The 21,198-nt window shown below is 37.5% G+C and overlaps 2 protein-coding genes across 3 annotated transcripts; one reads left to right on the top strand and one right to left on the bottom strand.

Moving 5' to 3' along the window:
• Positions 1 to 776: 776 nt before the first annotated feature.
• On the top strand, positions 777 to 3,629 carry LOC144997895 (calmodulin-binding protein 60 E-like). Of its 2 annotated transcripts, none has more exons than XM_078957755.1 (7): positions 777 to 1,288; positions 1,468 to 1,543; positions 1,711 to 1,769; positions 1,830 to 2,326; positions 2,415 to 2,575; positions 2,643 to 2,846; positions 2,913 to 3,629. In XM_078957755.1, the coding sequence occupies exons 1-7, from the start codon at positions 1,179 to 1,181 to the stop codon at positions 3,522 to 3,524; spliced, it is 1,719 nt and encodes a 572-aa protein (XP_078813881.1). In that variant the 5' UTR covers positions 777 to 1,178; the 3' UTR covers positions 3,525 to 3,629. The 2 variants fall into 2 exon arrangements, with proteins under 2 accessions (XP_078813881.1, XP_078813883.1); XM_078957757.1 differs by having other exon boundaries at positions 779 to 1,288; positions 1,833 to 2,326.
• A 100-nt stretch (positions 3,630 to 3,729) lies between these two features.
• Positions 3,730 to 6,896, bottom strand: LOC144997894 (two-component response regulator ORR24-like). The gene is made up of 6 exons (XM_078957754.1): positions 6,420 to 6,896; positions 6,106 to 6,258; positions 5,632 to 6,009; positions 5,462 to 5,538; positions 4,197 to 5,150; positions 3,730 to 4,053 (listed from the first exon to the last, which is right to left on the bottom strand). Exons 1-6 carry the CDS (start codon positions 6,550 to 6,552, stop codon positions 3,982 to 3,984), a joined length of 1,767 nt encoding a protein of 588 aa, XP_078813880.1. The 5' UTR covers positions 6,553 to 6,896; the 3' UTR covers positions 3,730 to 3,981.
• Between the last annotated feature and the right edge of the window lie 14,302 nt (positions 6,897 to 21,198).

Raw genomic sequence — 21,198 nt, forward strand, 5'->3', positions numbered from 1 at the left:
TTTTCTGGACTTTTTTCTTTTAAATACCACATTTCCGCAGAGTCACTGCGGATCCACAAAGCAGCCCTCTACAGATCTGTTATACCCTCTGAGGAATTGATCTTTACTGAAAATCTTTGTTTTTTGATGAATTTTGCCATAAAATGCTTCAAATTACTCGTTCGATAGGCATATATTAAAACATTGATTCAATTTAACCGTTTAAACTAAAAAAACTACGACAAAATACCTTTTTAAACCTAAGCATGTTTTAAAACATTGATTCAAATTACTCTTTCAATCTCCTCTCCTCGTCACTACTGGCCGTTTTCGATTCCGATCGATGTCAACCTTTCTTCACCAGCCAACTAACTCGTTTTCGACAGCAAAGGTTGTCCCAATCTACAATGAATTTTTTTGATATTTTATTTGTGTTTTTGTGATTTTAACTTGCCACGTCAATTCCTCTAAAGAAAGTTTGGTCATTTTATGAAACTTCAATTTCCTTAGTTATATTTTTTAAATACACCTTCTTTTTTTTTTTTTTTGTTATTTCATGAATTTTCCTGTCTTAAAATTTGACAATCAGATAAAGATTTTATCAAATGGATGCTTGGATCATCTTATATTTACTCTTTGAGTATAACTTTTTTTTACAAATCTTTATATACATCTTGAAATCTGATTTTCAAAATTTTATCAAATCAAAAGCAAAATAAATTTTGTCATATCTAATAAATATCCAAGTCATTGTTCCAATTTCTAACATGCATGCAGAAAACCAAAAAGGGTAAATTGGCAAAATCCAAACACCAAGGGTAGTTCTGTCAACTGCCAAATGAAAGTTTGACTTCTAATTTACCAGTTCCAGATCGGAAAGAACAAGCTCGGTTTCAAGATTCATGAATTCAGTATTCATGTAATTAATCCACCGACTCAACCCAGCTGTTTTCTCTCTCGTACACACGCACAAATCATTAAATTAATCCCCACAGATCTATTGGCCGAAAGACAACACACCCAGCATAAGATTCTTCTTCTGTCTTTTTCATCGTTATCGATAATTTCAGATCATAGTGTTTTCTGCTTCAAACTTGAATTGATTTTCGACTTTATTCCAGTTGGGTATTGAAGATTCTTGCAACTGTTTCATTTATGGTTCGTTAAAGTTGCGGGACTTAGTGTTGTTTTTCAGAAATATGGATGAGTCAAGAGGAGGAGGTAGAAGAGTTGAGAAGAGAGTTTACGACGAAGAAGATGATGATGGTATGCCTCAATCGAAGAAACCCAAAGTACCGGGTTTAGCGAGGTTCGTTTAATTGCTTCTATTTATTTTCTTGTTATAAATCTTAGTTTCGTAAATGATTATTGTTTGTCTGTGCATAATCATCTCCACCTGTTTGTATAAATGTCTCAAAGAACCCATCTTAGCACCTTGTGTTTCTATTTGCGATCTTAACAAGCTATGATTTTTTATTTTTCTCCCAGCGTAATTGTGGAAGCTTTGAAGGTCGATAGCTTGCAAAGACTTTGCTCCTCTTTAGAGCCTCTTTTCCGTAGAATTGTAAGTCCTTTTTTCTTCATTATAAAGATTCCAACCTAAAAATTTTCAGATTCAGTATTTACATTGTGATATTCGCTTTTTTACCTCAAACTATACTCTAATTTATAACTCTGAATAGATTAATCTAGTCATCAATTCTCGCTTACAATAATGTATTGGGAAAACAGGTAAGTGAAGAAGTAGAGCGTGCTTTGACTAGATTTGGACATGGTCAAATTGATGGAAGGTAAAGATATTATATCCTTTATAATTTTGAACTGCTTTTTTAAGAAGTATAATGTTCCAGCAGATCTTCACCACCAAGAATACAAGGTCAAGAAGGAAAAGTTTTACAGCTTGAATTTAGAACAAGGATGCCACCTCATCTATTTACAGGTGGCAAAGTTGAAGGGGAGCAAGGAGCAGCTATACATGTTGTGTTGTTAGATGCAGCCACAGGGAATGTGATACAAACTGGAGAAGAATCATCATCAAAACTGAATGTAGTAGTGCTTGAAGGCGACTTCAATGAAGAAAACAATGAAAACTGGAGCACTGAGCATTTTGAAAGTCATGAAGTCAAAGCACGTGAAGGAAAAAGACCACTTTTAACAGGGGAGACACAAGTCACATTGAATGAAGGAGTTGGAACTTTGGGTGATCTTACTTTTACAGATAATTCGAGTTGGATTCGAAGTAGAAAGTTTAGACTTGGTTTGAAGGTAGCTTCTGGATATTGTGTTGGAATTAGAATTCGTGAAGCTAAAACCGAGGCTTTTGCTGTTAAAGATCATAGAGGAGAACGTACGAAACTTACAACTTACAGTTTCTTGCATAACATCTGTTACTGTTACTGTGACTGTGACTGTGTCTGTGTCTGTTACTTTTGCAGTGTACAAGAAACATTATCCGCCTGCTTTACACGATGAAGTTTGGAGATTGGATAGAATAGCAAAAGATGGAGCATTGCACAAAAAGTTAATGAATTCTGAAGTCATAACTGTAGAGGATTTTCTCCGTGTTCTTGTTAGGGATCCACAACGACTGAGAAATGTAACATTTTTTATTTTTTTTGTTACCTTTTGCAAACCTTTTGTTTCTAATATGTTAATGAACACAGATTCTAGGGAGTGGAATGTCAAATAGAATGTGGGAAAACACAGTTGAGCATGCAAAGACTTGTGTTTTAGGAGGGAAGTTGTATGTATACTATGCAGATTTAGGTCACACCACTGGTGCTATCTTCAACCATATTTATGAGCTAAGAGGTCTCATTTCAGATGCTCAATTTGTTCCATTGGAATCACTTAACCACAACCAAAAGGTCTACACAACACTTTTTCTCCTTTGTTTCTTTTCTACAAAAAGAAATTGATAATTCATTTTACAGATTTCAGTAGATTCACTTGTGAAACGAGCATATGAGAATTGGAATAGAGTGGTAGAATACGATGGGAAAGTTTTAAGCGCGTTAACTTACCCTTCACCACCTACTCACAACTTGATTGAATATCCGTTTATAAGTTCCGATCAAACTCAAACACTAGGTGGTGGTGGTGGTGGTGGTTCATCAACCACCACCACCACCCACCAATCATCACCACCCACCCACTATGACTATGTGCCCGGTGCACCATCTACCTTCACCGGTTCAGATGGTTGGTCGAGCCAGAGCCCAGACGATGGACACGGGTTCGGTGACTCTTTCTCGGAGGAAGTCCGGTTAAGAAGCTCGGAGATGTTGGAAACTGATGATATGCAAAAGCTACTTAGAAGCTTTGGGGTTGGTGTAACGGGGTCAACTTTTGGTGTTTATGACAACGGTTCATACGGTTATCATAACCATGTTGCTCATGAACCACAGGTGGGTCCGGTGGGTCCCGGGCGTGGTTCAGGGAAGGCGGTTGTTGGGTGGCTTAAACTCAAGGCTGCATTAAGATGGGGGATTTTCATAAGGAAGAAAGCTGCAGAAAGAAGAGCTCAACTTGTTCAACTTGATTGATTGACTTTACATGTGTAGTAGTCGTAGTACTTCTTTATGTACACTAAATGTTTGTTTTATAGAGCTTTTTGTTCTTCATAATGCAATAATTTTGTCAATATGTAAGATCTTGACCAGCTTAAATGTTTTCTTACCACTTTAAGAGGGTATCGACAAGTTTAATGCTACAATAACTTGTATGTAATGCATAAAGACACGTACATCATCCATAAATGGATTCAAGAATTACTAAAAAAAAACATTTTTGCAGTTGTACCCATGAAACGAAAACATGGGTGTAAGTTGATAAAGATAATAATGAAGTAGCTAGACATAAATAGTCCTGGAAATTAAATTACATATTGATACAAACTTCTCATTTAATAAAAAAAAAACCTAGTTTTTTTGATGCAGCCTTGTTTTATCGATCTCTAGGAGTCAAGAGCTAATTACTTTATCCATCCATGATCCTTCATCATCATATACATGAACCGAAAGAATAAGGATCAAATCCGTATTCTCCATCCATTATGATTGTCGGGTCCTGCTCCTGCATAAAAAACAGAGTTTGAAGGACCAGAATCAGATTTTTGAATCTTTGAGGGGCCAAACTTAAAATCAAAATTGAAGTCGTAAAAGAAATGAGGGGTAAATTTGCAAAAAAGTTAGAACAATAAAAAAAAGATCATATACCCTTTTCATCATTCCATTCATAAGATCATCCAACGAGTCATAACCATTATTTGCAACAAAACCATTCAGTAACTTCGAATGCTCCAATAAATACTCTTGACCGGGTCCCATTTTCAGTTCAGTACTTGACCTCTCACTCCCTCTGTTATGTTGCATAGCCGGAGCTGTTGTCAGTGCACCATTGCCGCCCAAACAACCACCACCTAGTGGTGGTGCCGAGGCAGATAACGTGCTAAAACCATTACTCGAATACTGCCCATAATTCTGTTTCCCATACTGCCCCTGCCTTTGGCTTTGAACTTCAAGCGGCACCGAGGCCGTGGTGGTAATATTACTCGAACCAAATCCGGCGGTGTAACCGTATTTCAGGCCGCCATTAGGCGGCAATTGGTCATGGAAAGTATCCCCGATTGGTGGCGGGATCGGGGCATCAAGAAAGGTGGAACTACTTGAAACTAGGTTGAAAGATTCTGAACTCATGGAACCCATCTTTAAAGAACCATTAAAGATTCTAGATTCATCAATGGGAGTGAAATCCGGGATTTGGGTGTTATTATTTGGTTTATGATGAGTAAGATCAAATGGGGATTGAAAAAGATTTGTGTTTTGGTGTGTTTGATGAGTTTGTGGTGTTGGTAACACAACGGGTTGAAATTTGTTGAGGGAATTGATGGAATGGGTTAAGTTTTGGGTGTGGGTTGGTTGGATTATAGAAGGTGAAGTGAGGCTATGTAGTGTCATTCCAGTTGCACTATTGAGTCTTCCAAGCATTCCGGAAGGTGAATACGATGATAATGTGGGACCCGGTAATCTTCCGGAAGCTGATAGTGTCCGGAAATCACCGAGTCCTTCCAGTGAACTCATTCGCATGTAAGATGACGCGTCTTTGCTTCCCCCAAATGCCACCACCATGTTAGCTTGTTGACTTATCCGTTTCAAGTAAAGCCGATATTTCTACAAATCAAACACATGTATATAAGGTAAAAATATATTTTATTCTTCAAACAAAAACAACCCTTGAGCTGACCCACAGTCTGTCGATAACCACGACCCTTGAGCTGACCCACACAGAATCATGACGGTGGCCCACATAGATAATCGTGTAAGATGTAAATCAAAGTACATAAACATTGTGCAGCTAGATAGATGCTAACAACCCTAAACTGGCCCACAAGACTTCTTCAAAAACATCAATCCACAATGGAATTGAAATTACCAAAAAAAAACCCTAAAATTATACTAGGAAATATGGTAAAAAAGCAAACCTGGAGATGGCTTGCTACATTTTCCCTAGTAAGACCTTCGACATTCATCAAATCAAGGATCCTTTTAGGAACAGCTTCTGGTTATAAAAATAGAAAAAAGGAATCATCAAAGAGTGTCGATGAAACAAGTTTAGATACGAACACAAGAACAAAAAGAAGGAAAAACTCACTCTCGATTCCAAGTTGATTAACAGCAGCAACGAACTTTCTATGAAGATCAATAGACCAAACAACACGTGGCTTCTTCTGCGAAGATGGATCGTCATCTTCATTCCCATTATCTTCACCATCGTCATCTTCATCTTTTCTTTTCCGATTAAGTTTCCCATTCAGATCTCCACTTCCGGCTTCCTGTCCACCTTCACCTCCGTGATTCTGCCTATCTTGGTTGTCAGATTTCGATTGAGATTTTGACTCCACTTTTCTACGAATCACATGTTGCCATATATTGCGTAATTCCTCCAAACGAACTGGTTTCACAAGGTAATCACAAGCCCCATGTGTTATCCCCTTCATTACAAGCTTCGGGTCGCTGTTTCCCGATAACACTGTTGACAATTTCAAAGAAAAATTAGAAACCCACGTCGATTTTGACTTCGGAATTGGAGAAATTGAAGAAATTGAAATGGGAATTAGTGAATTACTGATAACGGGTAAGTCCATTTCAAGACCCACGAGTTCAAGAAGCCTGAAACCATCCATGTCCGGCATATGAACATCACTGATCACAAGGTCAAATCGGTTTCGATTTTCTCTTAACATCTTCAATGCTGTTATGGCTTGACTTGTGGTTGTAACTGTAAAATCGAAAATCAAATGTTTTTTAACAGAAACCTAACTCAATTTTTCATGAAAAGGGATAAAAAATAAAAAAGATTGAAACCCTGAAAAGGTTAAAATGATTGAGTCAACACTTTAAAGAATATAATCTTTTAACAACAGTTGAAACGAAGCTAACCTTGGTATTGGCATTTCCTTAAAAGCCCATCTAATAACTTCAAACAAGTTGGATCATCATCGACAGCAAGAACTCTCATCCCAATGGGAAATCTGTCAATTTCGTTAGACCCTCTAATTTCCTCTACAGTCATCTTCTTGTTGTTTTTTTTCTTTATAACTTGAAACACAAATCCAGATGATGAAAAAGAGATCAAACAAGATTCAAGAAACACACAAGATTCAGAAAGTTTGGATTTTTTTCATCTGTTTGACCACCTTGTTGACGAACAAAACCACCCCAGAAAGAAAAAAGAATGATTTCAAAGATAATAGAGAGAGAAACAGGATCTTGGAGAGAGAGAAAACAAGATAGTGACTTGGACTGGAGCTTAATACATATTGACAATGATGGGGGAAATTTGGCCAGAACAGATTGAATGGCTTTCAACGCAACAATATACACAGAATCAAAAACTCTCTCTCTCTCTCTCTCTCTCTGGATTTGTCTTTTGCTTTTTTTTTTTTTTTTTATCTACTTCTTTTTGCAGAAATAAAAAAGCCCCTTTTTAATAAAATATTATTTTGGGTAATATCAATGTATACATATAATCTAGTATATGTACACATTCCCATCTTTGTTTCTATTGAGAAACAATGGAGACTTTCTTTTTCCCCTTTCTTAGAATCTTTACCTCTCATGGGTATATATGGAAGCTTTATTATAACTTTTGGGTGATATAAGTTTGTTGTAAAAACAGAATCTTTTAATAAACATTATAAACTCTTCAACGTCAAGTTAGTTAAAAGGCAGACACTCAACACACACGTTAAAACTTAAAAACATAAGAAGTCATATTCGGTTTTTATCTAAGAACCCGAAAGCTTAATTTTTATTTGAATAGAAATATTAGTTTTTTTTATATTTTATATATAGAGAGATATTGGGTAAAAATATATACACATAAGATTTTGAAGATACACTTAATCTGTTAAAATTCCGGATTAGAAGAAGAATAAAGAAACCCAATTATTAAGCAATCCTAGCCGTCCATTTGCTTTGATAATACTAATGGACCCATCCATTAATCATATGCAACTCATAGTAATAAACATGTTAATTAGAAAAAGCTTTTATGGTGAAAAGACGTTTTCTTTAATTAATAAAAAGTCTTGAAGGGTAATATGGTAATTGAAATGGAGGGACAGAATCTTGGAGTAATTATCCTATCAAGTTTAAAATGCTAATTACTATTAAATTGCCATTTGAAGGTTCAACTGACTAGCCATTTAAAGCCCCCTAAATTAATACCTTTGCTTGATTAGGTATGGTGCTTAATTAGAGGCTTATTATTTATAATTTTCAATAATAATACTACTATAAATAATAAAATAACCAAAAGTCATTTTCCCCATTCATTTGACCTACCAAATGTGACATGTTCTGAGTAAGCATGTGTGTTTATGTTTGATTTTGTTTTTATTTATTTTCTATAAATAAATCATTACATAAGTTCATAAATGACTCGTAATCATGATTTTTTATAATAAAAGTTCTTGTACTATTTTTCTATTCTATGAATAAGTAATATCCTAATATACTACGATAATTTCAACTAATCAATTTTTCGTATGAAAACTAGAAAGGTTGGTTTAATTAAACATGTCAAACTATGGTCCAAAAAAAAATTAGGCAGCATGAGTAATTTTTGTATGTACCACAAACATTTTTTTCGTCTATTTTTTTAAATGTTAAAATGTACCATATGAATGGCTAACGTAAACTCGTTCAATGCTCATATAGGAGGCAATCTAATAAAAAAAATTGTTATATTTCGGACGTTGTATTGTTTGATTTACAGATCTACTAATATCGAATTCCGTACAACAACTATAAGCTCCTATAACAGAAGCAATTGTTTTATGATTGTAAATAACTTGTGTGTCAAATTTATAAATAACTAAATAAAATAATGATAATCTACTTTTGCAATACAATATGATGGAAATACATATTTTTATTTGGTAACCTGCTTCCTATTTATCTTTTTTGAAACACTTGAAATTTTTTGAAACGGCTTGAAAAACATATTAAAGGCGGAAATAGTAATAGTAATGAAACTAATGTGCTAGAGAGATGAACACTCGATGAAGACACCCCTAAAGTGCCATTATCTAAAAAGATATATGGAAGAAACCAAAAATACGATTGAGGTGTAATTTCGACACTCATCTTTCCCGTTGATCTAAAAAGATAAGAGAAACGTAAACCTTGTGACTTCATCAATTGGCCCCAAGCATTCTTTAAAAAGGAAAACGCCAAAACTCCATCTATTAACGATATTTAACTAAACAATGTTTGTTTTCATCGAATGAATAAAGTCTAGGAAAATCTTTGTTTTAGTGGAGTATCACTCAACCAAACATGTTCCTAAAACTTAGTCATTGATCATTGTTCCACTTTAAAATTTAACATACTCAAACCCAAGCCTCTACTTTGATGTTGAATAGAAACGCAAATAATATTAAACCAATGGATATCTTAAAAAAATAAAAACCTCATTTGAAGTTTGTTCTAAGTTCCCAGCTTCTCCATAAAGAGAATTAATCGAACCCACATAATACTGTCATCTTCGAAAGACCATCATTTCTATTTAAAAAAGTAATGTTTTCGAAAGAAAATAAATTACTCACTTTCATCCATGATTGTCATCTATTTTTACTAGCCATCACTTTCTTCCATTTAGCACAAGCCAACTTTCTCTCACCAAATAACCGACAAGTTTTCTATATACTTTCTAGATTAATTATAATGGTAATGGAAAATACAATTTTAATGTAAGACAAACAAATGCTAAAACATATAAGGATCTTTAACCTAATTGATATTAAGAACGTCAAAAACGGAGCTCGTCAATAGCTACATGTGGATATAAAGAACGTCAAAAACAGAGTTTGTATGAAGAAATTATGGAATTTAGAAAAGTCATGTTTTGCGACACACGCGCATATGCGCAACGCGCGCTTCTAGAAGGGTCCACGCGGACAAATCCTTACCTGGCACGTGGCAAACAGTAGGTGGAGAGACAACGGCCAAAAGGAATGACGCACCCAGAAGAAGCATGACGCTCCCCATATACTCCTATAAATATCAGTGTTTTGCTGCTCATTCACTCATCCTTTCACCCCCAAAAATCCTCTGAAACCATTCTGCACCCCTAGCCCTTAGACTCCCTAGCTCTCGACTACTTTAGAGATGATATGGAGCACTAGAGAGCCCACAAGCGCGTCTAGCTAGGTCAACAATGTAAATTATGTGATTTTGGCATTCTTTGAACTTCGTGGATCAACACATCGATTGTTGGGAGTTTAAGAGTTTTTGTTTTTAAAAAGGTCCGGGTCAGATCAGGTTGGACCAACATAATCAACTTTAACCATGTGTAAACTTTGTGGAAGTGTTGGGAGTTGAAGACCTTTTATTTTTAATAGAGTTTGGGTTAGGCCGCCACTGTCAACTGCAAATTAACTTCATTGATAAGCACATGGAAGCTTTATATATGTAACATCCCAAATTTCAGGACTAAAAATTTCATTTTGATATAACCATTTAGAAAATATTTATAAGAAACATCGTTAAGTCACATCATTTCATTAAACCATAATCTCATGTCTTAAAGTCATATTATAAAAATAGTAGCAATGTCAGAGTACAATCCCAAGAAATCTCATAGTGTGGAATCATGCGTGTGTGTAATGTGTCACTACCGCGCCGGCTCTTTCCCCTTCGCTGAGAAGGTACCCGAAACAAAACTGAAAATTATATGCACGAAGCTTAGTGAGTTCCCCCATCATACCACATACCATACAATCATATAACATACATACTGCCAAGCATATCTAGGTGCCTGACCTACCCCTTCGGTCCTCTCGACCGGTGACCTTGCTTAGCATATATGGGTGTTGGCCTACCCCTTTGGTCCTCTCGACCGGTCTCAGGGGATTATCTCCCCCCCCCCCCCCCTTTACTACTACCACATATTATCATATAATCATACTCTGTCTAGCATGGTTAGGTACTAAACTACCCCCTTCGGCCCTATCGGTCGGTAACTTGGGGACTATCTCCATATACTGCTACAATCACATAAAATGCTAACACATAAACATATCAAGTAACAACTAACACAGAAAATTATCACAAAGATAATTATCTAACATACACTCCTACTGGTGGGTCGACATTGTGGCCGTAGACCCACCGCTACAGAAAGGTAACTCACCTCGTGATACCGCGTGTCTAATCTTGTGGAAAGTAGTCTCTAACAGTTGCTCCGATGAGTCCCGGCTATCATGGTCATATTAACACTAAATAAGAATCTATAACATTACTTGGGGTAAAATGACCATTTTACCCCTTGATCTAATTTGAGAACATTCATAAGACCCCACTCTAGCGCATTGAATCCAACGTACCCATGGCCACCAAGACTCTTTAAAGGTCCACTAATGGTCCAATTTTCCAAATTAGGGTCAACCCTTCAAATGGGCCTTTTGACAATTTCTAATAAGTCTTTAGCCTCAAACAAGATAATCCCAAATGGCCCAATATGGCCTTAGGGCCCAATGCTTCTAATTCCAGATTCCCAGGTCCAAAATTATGCTTTATAGTGGGCTATGAGGCCCAAAAGTCAGGCCCAACCCTCTAAGCCTCAAAAGCCCAAAGGAATCCACTATGCATGTGTACGCCCAACGTACGCTGGCCTTGACCACATACGGGAAGTCGACCCAGTACGCACGGTGTACTAGGGAGTATGCCCAGTGTACTGGCCAGCTTCCTTGGTACTTCATCCATGACTTAATCCATTAATCCTTTACCACCAAAATGTTGATCCATGTCCTTTGAGACCTCCTAAACCATAAAGTCGCAAACTTTATGTGTTTGCATGCATGATTGGGGGTCAAACATGGTTTTGGGTCCTTCAACAAGCTTTAATACCCACTTACACTTGCATGGTTGTGGCTTAACCACCTAGGTCCGATTTTTATGACTCTTAGTGCCTCTAAGAGTCCAAAAAGGACAGCTATTATGGTCCGAAATCATTAAGATGCAAGAAGCCTCAACAATGGAGTCCAAAAGTAACCTTAAACACCCTAAAATCAAATCTAAGCATGTAATAATCAATTTTGAAGCTTGATACCTCAAATGAGTCAGAAATGGTGCTAGTCTCCTGGATCTACAAGTTCCCCTTTGAATCCTTGTTCCTTCTTCAACCTCTTTTTCTTCTAAAACACCAAAATCACACAAATAAGCTCTCAAATGACAAAGATACACAAAATTGGGTTAGGGTTTTCGAGATGGATGCTTAAGGGTGTTAAGGAGGCTAGTCCAAGTCCATAATGTCCTTTATATACGGATAAAACCCTAAAAGTTAGGGTTTTTGGACCCTGCGTGCATACGCTACACGTACCCTTTGGTATGTTGGGCATACGTGCTTGGCTTCCGCGTTCTAGATCCTTGAGTATGCTGGGTGTACATGGGAAGGTACTCCTCGCATACGTACCTCATCAGCCCAAACACAAAGGCCTAAAGGCCCAAGTCCAAAACTTATAAATCTATCATCCTTAAATAAATACAAGATTAGTACCTTATAAATCCCGGGCGTTACAAATCACCCCCACTTGAATTAGACTTCATCCTGAAAGTCCGTTTCCATTGCTGGAAATAACTCGGGGCAGTGCTCCCTCATCTCGTCTTCCGGCTCCCACGTCCATTCTGAACCCTTACGGTCCTGTCAGTGCACCTTCACTAGAACTACTTCCTTGTTCCTCAGCGCCTTTGTCTTCCTATCTAAAATGGCTATCGGTCGCACGATGTAGTTCAGGATGTCATCAACCTGAATATCCTCCAAAGGTACTACTTGCGATTCGTCCACCAGACACTTCCGCAGTTGGGAGACGTGAAACGTACTGTGAATCTAACTGAGTTCAGTAGGCAGGTCTAGCCTATACACCACCTTGCCCACTCGGGCGACGACCCTGAAGCGTCCAATGTACCTGGGGCCCAACTTTTCCCACTTCTTGAATTGTATGATGCCTTTCCAAGGCGACACCTTCAGGAGAACCATATCCCCAACTTGGAACTCCAGGTCCGAGCGGCGCTTGTCGGCATAACTTTTCTGCTGACTCTGAGCAGTCTGAAGCCTGCTCCTAACCTATTAAATCCTCTCTGTTGTCTTGAGCACCACTTCAGTGCTCCCCATGACCCTCTGTCCGACTTCACCCCAACATATCGAGGTCCTTCACTTCCTCCCATACAACATCTCAAAAGGAGGATGATCAATACTCATGTGATAGTTGTTGGAACTCAGCTAATGGAATATAGGTACCCAGCTGCCACCGAAGTCTAGGACACATGCCCGCAGCATATCCTCTAAAGTTTGGATGGTCCTCTCACTCTGACCATCCGTCTGCGGGTGAAAGGTGGTGCTGAAGTGCAGAGAGTACCCAACTCATCATGGAATTTCTTCCAAAATCTGGAAGTGAACCGTACATCTATATCTGAAATCACGGAGACTGGCACTTCGTGTCGAGCTACTACCTCTTTGATGTAGATATCGGCCAGCTTCTTGGCCGATATGCTCTCCTGGATCAGTATGAAATGGGCACTCTATGTTAATCGATCTACAATGACCCAAATCGAGTCCACTCCCCGTGCAGTCTTGGGAAGCTTCGTGATGAAATCCATAGTAATATCTTCCCATTTCCACATAGGGATATCCAACGGTTGTGTCTTATCGTGGGGCCTCTAGTGCTCGGCCTTGACCTTCCTTTAGGTCAAGCATCTCTCGACATACCAGGCTACATCCCGCTTCATGTAGGGCGACCAATAAACAGGACAAAGATCTCTGTACATCTTTGTTGCCCCAGGATGAATGGAAAATCGGGTTTTTGTGCGCCTCCTCCATCAAAACCTGGTGCACACCCCTGTGGTATGGAACCCACACCCTGCGTTGTAGTTTCAATAACCCTCGGCTGTCGTGGTTGAAGGAGGAAACCTGGCCCACAATACGCTCGCTCTTCTGATGTTCCTCCTTCATAGCCTCCTGCTGGCCCTCTCGGATTCGCCCCAACAATGGAGTCACTACTGTCATCCGCATACAGATGTCTCTGATCGGTGCTGCCTTGTGGCTAAGCACATCAGCCATAACGTTGGCCTTCCCTGGGTGGTATAGGATCTCACAATCATAATCCTTCACCACGTCTAACCACCGACGCTGCCTCATGTTCAGATTCGGATGATCCATGAGGTACCTCAAACTCTTGTGGTCTGTGTAAATGGTACACCGGACCCCATAGAGGTAGTGTCGCCAAAGATTGAGGGCGAAGACGACCACCGCTAACTCCAAATCATGCGTTGGGTAGTGCATGGTCCTTTGGGGTTAGTGTCTAAGTCCATAACTATATTTGGTATTTATTTGACCCAGGTGTGCATGGTCCTTTTGGGTTGCCTTCACCAAAGCAACTTGATATGATGATTTATGAAGAGAGAGGATTAATTATGATTTATTAATATATTATATGAATAATATATTAAAGGAGAAATCATATTGTTTAATTAATATTAGTCAAGAATTAATTAAGAATTAGTTTTGTGGCTAAAAGAGATTAATTAAACTTATGGGAATAGAATTGTAATTATAAGATAGTTGTAATTGGGCTATGGATCACCTTGGAACATAGGTTAGACAAATTCTATGGGAAGCCCATAAGGAATTCATCTAAGGGGTGTTCTAAAGGGAGTCCATGGGCTGCTTGGAGCCTAAGCAGTCAAATTAGGGTTTCCTTGTTTGATATCCCTAATAGCCTCACTATATAAAGACCTCTATGGCCCCAAAAATGTGGCTAACTTTTTTGGAAGAACCCTAGAACGTTTATGGTGCCTCCTTACTTTCTCTTTGTTCTTCCTCTTGCTTGTGGTGTTTGTAAGTCATTAGAGGAGTGACACTTGTGACTCTAAGCTCTAAGACAAGAAGATTCAACGCGTTCTTGAAGAGGTAATCATCTAGATCTATTATTATATGTTAATTTCGAAATTCATATGCTAGATTAGGGTTCTTGAGTCTTGAATGAATTGCATGTACAATAGAGAAACCAAGATCTAAGCATTAGGGTTTGTATGAGCACATATGATGTCCTTTTGTATAAAACTCATCAGTGGTATCAAAGCCATGATTGGTTTCTATTGTATTGATGCATAATGTTTCATTCTTTATTGCAATGTCGAGTTTTTGGGCATCTGCCTGACAAACTCGTCGAGTCGCAATGTGGACTCGTCGAGTAGGATGAATTCGGCGAGTCCATATGGTGACTCGGCGAGTCTGGCTGTTAGACAAACGGATTTTCGGATTTTTTTGCCTATTTTGACTTAGGATAATTGCCATAATTGTTTCAAATTAATAAAATACGAATTTTATTGATTCCTTATGATTATCTTTGTCAAAATAAAAGATTTTGGTCATCTAATTAGATAATTGTTACCTTGCTTGATAAATGTTAAATTATTTGGTCAATTATCTTGCATAAAATTGGATTAGGTAAAAAAACTAGATAATCACCAATTAATTGTTTAATTGCCTTATTTGTACTTTGATCTAGATAGTTTTGAATGGTTTCAAAACTTGCCCTCAAGTTTTGGAATTCAAAATTTTTGATTAAAAGTTTAATTTTGAAATATTTGAACTCTAAACCCTAATATTTTGAAAATGTTCAAAACTTGCCCTCAAGTTTTGGAATTTAAAAGTTTGATTAAAAAGTTTGATTTTGAAATATTAAATTCTAAAACCCTAAGTTTTGAATTGTTCAAATTACACCCTTATGGTTTTATTAAATTAATTAAGTGTATAATTAAAAGAGAGTTAATAAATTCATAGTGATATGGTTTACATTTAATTAAATTAAAAGTGTAATTTATTAAATTAGACCACCTTGTATTTTAAAAGTGTAAAATACACCCTTATACTATATATAAAATTAAAAGTCTAATATTATATATGTATAACTAAAATGCTAGTCTTACCATTAGTATGCCTCATTCACGAAGTCGATCTATAAAGGGGGGGTATAAGGTTACCGTTAGTAGGCCTCAATCACGAAGCTGATTTATAAGGGGGGGTATAAGGTTATGGCCTATAAAATGGTTGTTTAATGGGTGTCCACTCTCACCCACCGCTTCCTTGATTGATGGAGGGTCGTTAGCCGAACGGGTAGGATAGGGCAAACCCTTTCCATTAAAAGTATAATGAATTCTGAAGTAATTAAATGTTTTACAAAATTCCCAATCTTAGTTACTTTAGGCAAAAGTGAATTTGATGCAATTCCATGAAATTAAACTTTGTACCCTTGCGAAGACGTTAGTGGAGCGTGTGTGGTTAACTAGCACACTAAATGGGATCTAAGCAAAGGTGGCGAAGGGTGACTCGATGTTTGTCATAGATCGATAGAGCGTGTGTGGCTAACCGGCACGTCGATTATGTGACTGTAACATTGGGGGCACCATGTATATTTGCATGGTTATTCACACCCTATTTTGTGATCCACGGCATCCCAAGCACAAAACGAGGGGCATATCGAGATTTAAACATGCCATTGAAAAATTCAATGAATCTCAAAGTATCTAGGAGTTTTCAATACATTTAAAACTTAATCTCTATTTTTGTTTTTCATGGTGGAAAATTAGTGAATCATCATTCACTTACCTTCAAACATTCTGCGACCGGATTACGACATCCCTCTTCCGTGTTGTAGAATATTGTGTTGGGTCCTAACCTTAATATATCATTTGGGTGTTTTATTAAGGACTCAATCAATCAACTCACTTGAATTTTCTCCCGTTTTGTAGATGTCAAAGTATGACAACTTTGGTCTTCCCAAAACTCTTGGAACAAGCTTTCCACATGAGGATGATATTCCACGATTCGATCGAGGAACAAGAGATCATGCTTCACTTCCTCCACCTCCTCCTATTGTTCTCCCTGACCCACAAGTTCAAAGGCTTGAAAAGTTCAAGCTCACTCAAGCCCTTTTGGCACGTAAACACGAAGAAGGAAAGTCATTGTGTGCACACATCTTAGAGATGAAGCTTCACATTGACAGATTAAGAATGTTGCGAGTCATTGTTTGTGAGAAGCTGGTTGTTGACTGGGTTCTTCAATCGCTTCCTGACTCATATAGTGAGTTCGTAAGAGAGTAATATATGATAAACCACGACGTAACCCTTGTCAATCTCACCCATTTGCTTGTTGCTGCTGAATCAGCAATGATTTGGCGTACTGGAGAAGCAAAGTTGATTGGTAGATCTGCCTTCCAAACGTCCATGGACATAGGAAATGGCAACGAAAGGCATGCCATGGTCGAAAAGTTTGACCATAAGAGAAAGGCAAAGTCTGAGGTAGTTCAGTGTGTTGTTCCAAAGGAGTCAATTTGCTTTTATTGCCTAGAGAAGGGGCATTGGAGACGAAGTTGCCCTGTCTACCTAAGAGATCTAAGAGATGGGAGAGTCAAGACATATGGCTCTACTTCAGGTAAAATCCATTAACTAACTCTATAAGTTCCTATTTCTTTGATTATTAATACATGATGTGATAAGATCATATTTGGTGTTTGGTAGGATCGAAGAAAAGAGAGGAAACTTAAAAGAAGAAGTGAGCTAAGTATGATCGCGAAGAAATGGATTTCAATCGCATGATTCGATGATCGGATTTTTGGAGCTGCTACTTTTAGAGTTATGATAGATTGCTTAGGAATATGTAATAACGTGGTTTTCATTTGAATTGCATTGTAAGGACAAGTTTTTCCGCACCTTTTATAAATAAAATAAATTTTAATTTTTGTCTTATTTATATTTCCTTGTAATGGCATGAATGAAAATTGATGTTTGTATATTTCTATTCTTAGCAATGTTCAAGTGGATGTGATTCTTAGTTATGCTATTTATGGTAGTACATTAACTGTCTAAGTAAGGAAAGATTTCCATCGCCCAAGTTTCAATTGGACAGAAGCTTCGAATCATATGATATGAGTCATGTGATGCATGGAAATCTTGGTACCTGGAAAATTAAGACTAATTCCTTAACAAAGAGTCAAGTGAAGGACTAGGAGAACTGGTACACAATGTTGTGCACTAGTCAAGTCCACCACAAATAACAATAAGATTATTCGTCATGATTTACTAAAAGTCTGGTAAATGTGGTTATGCTTACAAGATTAAGTGTATTTCTGAATCATTGAAAAGTTTCAATGCATGGCAGAATGAATAAGAAGAATCAATTAGGCAGAAAGATAAAAAGTTTCTCTAATCTAAGAAAAAGGGAGAGTACTTTTGTATTATGTTTTATGACCGTCTGGTTGATTTTGAAACCATGTCACAATTAATCCTCTAAAGACATCTTAGTGCACTAGTATGGCTAAGAAGAGGAATCATAAATTGTTGAAATGGTTAAATCAAAAGGATGAGTCATACTTCATTCCAAAATCAAGTCTTAGAATCGTACTCCAAGATTGTGAATTTAGTGACACATCTTAAGAAGTTCTAACACACTCTTCAAATGTGAAGAAAAAAGTTGTTTTTCTTACTCTTGCACGTTTGAAATTGGTATATTGTGATGTCCTGGATAAGATAAAGACCAACTAATACCATTTGTGTGTAGTGGTTGTCTTGATAAGAATCCGCACTAACTCTTGAATATTTGTTTGTCAGAAAATGTTTCTCGACAAGAGAATCTCATATGTCAAGAGGTCTGTGGGAGTTTAAATGATCTTGAAAAGTTTCAAGAACTAATCAAGAGTAAACCTATTATTAAACACTAGTACTCAACTTGAGGTTTGTAACCCATCGTGTTGACGTATTCTTGTTTCTTTTCCATTCCGATTTAGCAAACTATGCATATGAGTTCTACGAGTTCTCAATAGACTGCATAAGGGAAAACACCCTGTTCAATGAAAGTACATTGACTAGTATATGTGAGCTGCTAAATAACTTGGAAGCAATGGTAGGACCCTTGATGGCAAGAAATCAAGAATGAACAAGTTCTGTCCATAAGAGTTTGGATTTGTCACAAACATTATCTCATAATTATGGTTATGACAAATTCACATGGATAGAAACACATACACCATAAAATCTAAGTGTCATAAGGTTTATCTCCTTCATGAAAATGATTGTGAGGAAACACTTTCACTAAGAGAGATTTTTTTAAGGAAATAGAGATTATGTAAATTGCATTCTCAAATTCGATTATGATTACGTCATCCCTTTTCATAGTTTGAATTGTGAGATTTGGCGATTAGTCTAGACATTTGGGACTTAGTAATATAAGTTTTGAATTAGTTTAGACACACATGTGAGCAGTCTAAGTAAATATGTATGAATTTGAGAAGCTTAGATAAAGGATTATCGAAGCATATCATATTAGAAAAGATGGACCTTGGAAGTCAATAAATATTGTTTTCTAGAAGTTTAGCTGATTTCTGAATACGTGTCAAAGCTAGTGGGAGCATAAATGTTATGATGGAATTGATATAATCATCATGTTAGTGGGAGCATGATTATTATTTTAAGTGTTGCAAGTTGGCAATATTAATTATAGAAAACAAAAGTTTCATTTTGCAAAGTAGTAGGGGTTGAAAAGTTGTTTTGCTATAATTAAGGAAGAGAATGTTATACTTCGTTTCCAATCTAAAAGATTAGATCGAGAAATTTTAATCAAATTTAGTCAAGGATATATTAACTGCATTCTCAAATTCGATTATGATTACGACATCCCTCTTCATAGTTCGAATTGTGAGAACGTGGCAAATAGGAATATTATGGCAAATGGCTGATAAAGTATCATGGCTTTATGTAAGACATTATGAATCGTGTCTCAGACGCTTCTGGTATAGGATCGATTACATATGCTATAATATTTAACCGTTCTAAAATTTTCCAAATTCCTAGGGCATTAAGAGGGAAAAAAGGACTAGAACCGGATTTGAATAAAATAATTAAACAACTGTCAAGTAGAATCTAAGATTCGTCAAGGATTGGTCGCTTATGGACAGTTGGAAGTATAGTCATGGATAGACCATATTGACATTATTATGAATAAATAAGATTCTATTTAGAATGCGTTGTCAAATGGAAAATATGGAAATGTTTCCATATTGGGAGTTGGATGTTAAGAATTTATGTCAGGATTAGAAAATTTTATGCAAGAAGGATGTTCAAAGGAATGTACTTTGAATGTGAGACTTCACATATATGGGATTGTCTTGTAACAATCTCCAATAGAGCACTTTGTAATTTCATTGGCAAAGTCTTGGTGACTTTGGCGCTGTGATATTACGAAAGGGCCGTTGCATAAAATGTTAGAATCTAACATATTCTAGTAGTGGAAAGAATTTGCATTCTCACTCTAATGATTAGGATTAGGAATTGTGAAATGAGCATCGTTGGAAATGTTTTCATTTGATCTATTTCACAAAGGAAGGACCATAGGTAAACATAATGTGCATGCTTGGTGCATGGGAAAACTGTTGTTATATGTAGCACCCAGTTCCTGGTATGTGTTTCATTCATTTATTTTTCACAATCTGGGCTGAGACTCGGCGAGTTGATGGCCCAACTTGTCGAGTAGTAGCGGTTGGACCCGGGGGTTAAGCGGCGGACTCGTCGAGTTGGCGGCAAGACTCGACGAGTAGGCTCTGGTTGGACAAAACCCTAATCTGAGGGTTTGCACCCTATTTAAACGACCTTATACAACCTCCATCGCCCCTTTATACTCCTAGAACACTCCATTTCGAATCCTAACTATGTTGTGAAAGATCTAAGGGCTTTTTGGTGGTTTTAGTGTTTTTTGGTGACAAGAATGAAGGAAAAACCAAGAGGAATTAAGAGAAGACCAGAAAGAATCAAGCTTGTACAACATCTACAGTCCTGGGAAGGTATAAAATCGACACCTTGCTTCTTCTTACATTAGATCCCTTTTTGGGGAGATTTAGGGCTTTTATAAGCTATTTTTGGTGACCAACCATGATTGCAAGCATGGTTGGGGGTTGAGGCTTCAGATCCAGGCTCCTTAAGGAGTTAGAAGGCAGAAAAGGAATGCCTTTGCACCCATCGAAAGCCCTATGCAACTCAAGAGCTTCTTTTAGGACCATTTTAGCTCAAAGTCCCATGCATGCACGTAAAGTTTGTAACTTTACATGCTAGATCGATCTTAGAAGCCTAGATCTATCATTTGGACAAGTGTTGTACATCAGAAATCAAGAAATGAGACTAGGACAACCTCGACTCGACGAGTTGTTCTTGGGACTCGCCGATGCTTGACTCCCTTTTTTGTTAGGGTTCAAAGGAATCCAGTTGAGTGTTAGAAGGGTTTTAGAGGGTCCAGGTGAGTGACCCAACATTTTGGCATTAGCCATAGACCTGGAGTTCATAGGAATTGATGAGTGCATGAGCAGACTCGGCGAGTCCAAGGCAATCTCCTAGCAAATGACGATGAACTCGAGGAGTTGTTTATACAACTCGGCGAGTCGGATGAAGGATCATTCGAGGTTCGTAAAGAAGGAGAACTCGTCGAGTCATTGTTAAACTCGACGAGTAGAAGCGTGAATGAGGGCAGTTGAAAGGATGGGGACTCGACGACTTGGCGGCCTAACTCGGTGAGTCAGGTCAACTGAGAGTTGACTTTGACTTGGTCAGGGGTAAACTAGTCATTTACCCTAAGAGAAGTTATCAGTGTCTGATTAAGTGTTTTATGGAT

Source organism: Lactuca saligna, chromosome 5, assembly GCF_052625555.1.
Source record: "Lactuca saligna cultivar CGN05327 chromosome 5, ASM5262555v1, whole genome shotgun sequence".
In the NCBI taxonomy this organism is placed as follows: domain Eukaryota; kingdom Viridiplantae; phylum Streptophyta; class Magnoliopsida; order Asterales; family Asteraceae; genus Lactuca; species Lactuca saligna.